The sequence below is a fragment of the Salmo salar genome, chromosome 28 (genome assembly GCF_965601325.2).
Source record: "Salmo salar chromosome 28, fSalSal1, whole genome shotgun sequence".
Lineage (NCBI taxonomy): Eukaryota > Metazoa > Chordata > Actinopteri > Salmoniformes > Salmonidae > Salmo > Salmo salar.
The window spans coordinates 35,220,860-35,225,919 of record NC_138318.1 but is presented as its reverse complement, the minus strand read 5'-3'; the positions used below and the strand labels follow the sequence as shown (position 1 = coordinate 35,225,919).

Genomic DNA, 5,060 nt, shown 5'->3' with positions numbered 1-5,060 from the left:
TGAAAAACCTAACCTGCACTCCCATTGGTAGTCTCAAGGTTGTGTAGATGTGGCGGAATCCTATATGTGGGACTAATCATGCCACGCCTTTAATAAAATAAATAGTCTTCTGTTAGTCTGTGTACCAAATGTCAGCTTATTCCCTTTATAGTGCACTACTTTTACCATGGCCCTATAGGGCTCTGGTCAAAAGTAGTGCACTATATAGGGAATATGCTGCCATTTGGGACAAAGCCAATAAATCTCAGTTGACTTATGTTACACGTTGACCTTAGTGTTTTCATTGTTCAAATAAACCATGAATGAATGCTTAAAGCCAGCGTTGCAGTGACTGGATGTTACCATGAATCACTCTTGTAGTGTTCGTTTTTTTACTGTTTATTTCACTGTTGTTTATTATCTATTTCACTTGCTTTGGCAATGTAAACATGTGTTTCCTGTGCCAATAAAGCCCCTTAAATTGAAAATTGAGAGAGAGACAGAGAGAGAGAGAGAAAGAGAGAGAGAGAGAGAGAGAGAGAGAGAGAGAGAGAGAGAGAGAGAGAGAGAGAGAGAAAGAGAGAGAGAGAGAAAGAGAGAGAGAGAGAGAGAAAAGAGAGAAAGAGAGAGAGTGTGTGTGTGTGTATCTCAGCACAACAGGGCAGAAACCAAGAAGAAGCAAGAAGAGACAGAACAAAAATCAATCGTTCCTTTTATAATCGTTTGTATTTAAAATCAGTTGTTGACCAATCACAGACCAAATCTGAGCAACACGGCCAATTAAATCATACCAACCAACATCTGCTAGGAGTGGGTCACACCTTGATGTGATGACCTGAGGGAGTGGTCAGAATCACTCTGAACAGACAAATTATCACAGAGATATATTAATACAGTACATCCATTTAGACAGCATCAAAGTTCCCATCAGAACAAGTTCCAGATAGCAACCAAACACGGGTGCAAAAGTGTATATTTGTGTAAGTTATATTCTAACACGCATTTTTAAAAAAGACAGTTCTTTGGATTCTTTGTTGTTTGCAATTCAATTATTCAAAGAATGTTGTCAACTCTGTCATGTCTGAGCTTGTCTCCAATGGAGACGTAGGGTCTGTGTGGTTTTTGGTGAAATGTTTGTCCAATGTGTGGTTATGTATACCAAAGGAAAAACGTCAGTGCCTGTTACTGCTTGTTTGAACACAGCCGGCACCATTCACTGACTTCAGAATATGTGTTTATATTAGCTAGATGTAGCAGAAGATAAGAACTCAAATATTCATAAAAGCATACTCGTCAGGCTACTGTTGAATCGTTTCCGTGTTCTGAGCTAGTAATCTACTGTACAGTGGCATATGTTATTAAAATGCAATAATGAATAATGAATAATGACATTACTAATTGATTCAGTAAAATTAGCCGGGCCTAATTGAAATTGTTAGGCTACTATTCAGCACTGAATACTGTTAATGGATAAAAATGCATTCACAATTCATTAGCTAACTAAGGTTAAAACTAAAACAAATGACTACAGTGAGATCTCCATGATCTGTACAGGTTTAAGGCTGTCAACTTCTCTGAACCCCTCCCTGTTAGACAACCGTCTGGTGTGTCCCCCTGGCAACCGCTCTGGCTTCTCTCTGTCGTCCCTGCCTCCTTCCTGAGGGAAGCATCAGCCTGTGACCCAACGAACACTGAGCGTCTTCTACAAACTGACCATGAGCCAGGCTATCAGAGCCGGAGGCACTATGAACGACAAGTACCACCGGGCCGCTCGGGATGGCTACCTGGACCTACTCAGAGAGGCCACTCGGAAGCAGCTCAACGCGCCCGATGAAGACGGAATGACACCGACGTTATGGGCTGCGTACCACGGCAACCTTGACGCGCTCCGGCTCGTTGTGGGAAGAGGGTAAGTTTCGTTACGTTTCCTAAGCAGCTGATAAAGTCTATAGCTTCTCTTGCGAGGAAGTAACAAGGCAACTAATTTAAATGTAGCTCAGGTGTACCGATTGCAAATTGGCCTACCAGTTGAAGTATCAACAAACAGGTGTGGAGGTACATTGTCGCATGTCAGTGCAGCGTGCGCAGAGGCAAGTTTGCAATTTATGCACAGTATCTTCTCACTTCCTTCCATCTGAAAGGGCAGAGTCAGAGCAATATAGCCTAGACCAGAGACATGCAATTATGTATATGTTTATATACAGTGCATTCAGAAAGTAGTCAGACCCCTTGACCTTTTCCACATTTAGTTATGTTACAGCCTTATCCTAAAATGGATGAAATATTTTTTTCCCCTCATCAATCTACACCCAATACCCCATAATGACAAAGCAAAAGCAGGTTTTTATAAATGTTTGCAAATGTATTACAAATAAAAAACAGAAATATCACATTTACATAAGTATTCAGACCCTTTACTCAGGACTTTGTTGAAGCACCTTTGGCAGCGATTACAGCCTTGAGTCTTCTTGGGTATGACTACAAGCTTGGCACACCTGTATTTGGGGAGTTTCTCCCATTCTTCTCTGCAGATCCTCTCAAGCTAAATCAGGTTCTCTCCAGAGATTGGGCTTAAGTCCGGGCTCTGGCTGGACCACTCAAGGACATTCAGAGACTTGTCCAGAAGCCACTCCTGTGTTGTCTTGACTGTGTGCTTAGGGTTGTTGTCCTGTTGGAAGGTGAACCTTCGCCCAAGTCTGATGTCCTGAGCGCTCTGGAGCAGGTTTTCATCAAGGATCTCTCTCTACTTTGCTCTGTTAATCTTTCCCTCGATCCTGACTAGTCTCCCAGTCCCTGCCGCTGAAAACATCCCCACAGCATGATGTTGCCATCACCATGCTTCACTTAGGGATGGTGGCAGGTTTCCTCCAGATGTGATGCTTGGCATTCAGGCCAAAGAGTTCAATCTAGATTTTATCAGACCAGAGAATCTGGTTTCTCATGGTCTGAGAGTCCTTTTGGCAAACTCCAAGCAGGCAGTCATGTACCTTTTACTGAGGAGTGTCTTCCGCCTGGCCACTCTACCATAAAGGCCTGATTGGTGGAGTGCTGCTGAGATGGTTGTCCTTCTGGAAGGTTCTCCCATCTCCACAGAGGAAGACTTGAGCTCTGTCAGAGTGACCATCGGGTTCCTGGTCACCTTTGGTGGTTCCAAACTTCTTCCATTTAAGAATGATGGAGGCCACTGTGTTCTTGGGAACCTTCAATGCTTCAGACATGTTTTGGTACCCTTCCCCAGATTTGTCCCTCGGCACAATCCTGTCTTGGAGCTCTGCGGACAATTCCTTCGACCTCATGGCTTGGTTTTTGCTCTGACATGCACTGTCATCTGTGGGACCTTGTATAGTCAGGTGTGTCTTTCCAAATCATGTCCAATCAATTGAATTTATCACAGATGGACTCCAATCAATTGTAGAAACATCTCAAGGATGATCAAGTGAAACAGAATGCACCTAAGCTCAATTTCGAGTCTCATAGCAAAGGGTCTGAATTCCATTGTAAATAAGGTAGTTCTCTTTTTTATATTTTTAATACATTTTCAAAAACTTCTAAAAACCTGTTTTCAGTTTGTCATTATGGGGTATAGTGTGTAGATAGATGAGGAACATGTTTTATTTAATCTATTTTATAGTAAGGCTGTAACGTAACAAAATGTGGAAAAAGTCAAGGCGTCTGAATACTTTCTCGAATGCACTGTATATTTACGTATGTCTGGTCCAGGAATCGAACCCGCTATCCTGGCATTGAACTGCAGAAGATCACTAGAACCTTCAGTCAACTGGTTCAGATTATTGTCTAGGAACAACATTTACATTCAAACGGCCACTTTAGTGCCAGCTCAGTTTGACCCTCCTCACCCCATCCAATAGGGCTGTTAATGTGATGGACACCTCTGTGTCTCCACTTTAACAGCCTAATTAAAGGCAAATGTCACTGACAGGAGGATGACCTGCTAAACCAATACTCTCTCAGACACCAATGCACAACCGTGCTGCGTGAATACTTATACACGCATGCAAGCATGTACACACACACACACACACACACACACACACACACACACACACACACACACACACACACACACACACACACACACACACACACACACACACACACACACACACACACACACACACACACACACCTCTGTGGAAGCAGCGGTGGAAAGGGAAAGGGGGATACCTAGTCAGTTTTACAAGTGAATGCCTTCAACTGAAATGCCTTCCGCATTTAACCCAACCCCTCTGAATCAGAGAGGTGTGGGGGACTGTCTTAATGGCAGTAGTAGTATTAGTATAGGACTGTAGCAGAGCATGAAGACTAGGTTGGTTCATCAATCATTACTAAATTAATCCTTCATATGTGGACCTCCAGTCATTCATTGATGGTAGCTCTGATTCTGAGTTGAATGGATGCATCTCATCCTGTCTCACTGGGCCTCCCTTCCTAGATAATAAATCCAGCTCAATTACATGAGATGCTTGTTTTCATTCAGACCGACTTTTGAAAGGGCCCACTCCTCCACCACATTGTCTGCAGGTTAGCACGGACTCCTGTCCTTGTGAGCTACAGTAGTAGGCAGCTACAGCCAGATGACCGCTATAATCTTTGTTCCCCACACAAACCACTGGGCCACCGAGTGGCGCAGCGGTCTAAGGCACTGCAAATCAAATCAAATCAAATGTTATTAGTCACATGCGCCGAATATAACAGGTGTAGACCTTACAGTGAAACGCTTACTTACGAGTCCCTAACCAACAATGCAGTTTAAAAATAATACGAGTAAGAATAAGAAATAAAAGTAACAAGTAATTTAAGAGCAGCAGTAAAATAACAATAGCGAGACTATACACAGGGGGGTACCGTTTCAGAGTCAATGTTTGGGGGCACCAGTTAGTTGAGGTAATATGTACATGTAGTGCCTTGCATAGGTTTTCATCCCCCTTGGCGTTTTTCCTATTTTGTTGCATTACAACCTGTAATTTAAATGGATTTTAATTTGGATTTCATGTAATGAACATACACAAAATAGTCAAAATTGGTGAAGTGAAATGAAAAAAAGTACTTATTGAAAAAAA

General features: G+C 42.5%; 1 protein-coding gene across 1 annotated transcript in view; it reads left to right on the top strand.

The window, feature by feature from the left end:
- The first annotated feature begins 1,545 nt into the window (after positions 1–1,545).
- LOC106589873 (pre-mRNA splicing regulator USH1G-like) overlaps positions 1,546–5,060 on the top strand; it is a 30,896-nt gene continuing 27,381 nt past the window's right edge. The window contains exon 1 of the mRNA XM_014180282.3: positions 1,546–1,888. Coding sequence (XP_014035757.2) covers positions 1,695–1,888 — 194 coding nt within the window. The 5' untranslated portion in view covers positions 1,546–1,694. The remainder of the gene's footprint in view (positions 1,889–5,060) is intronic.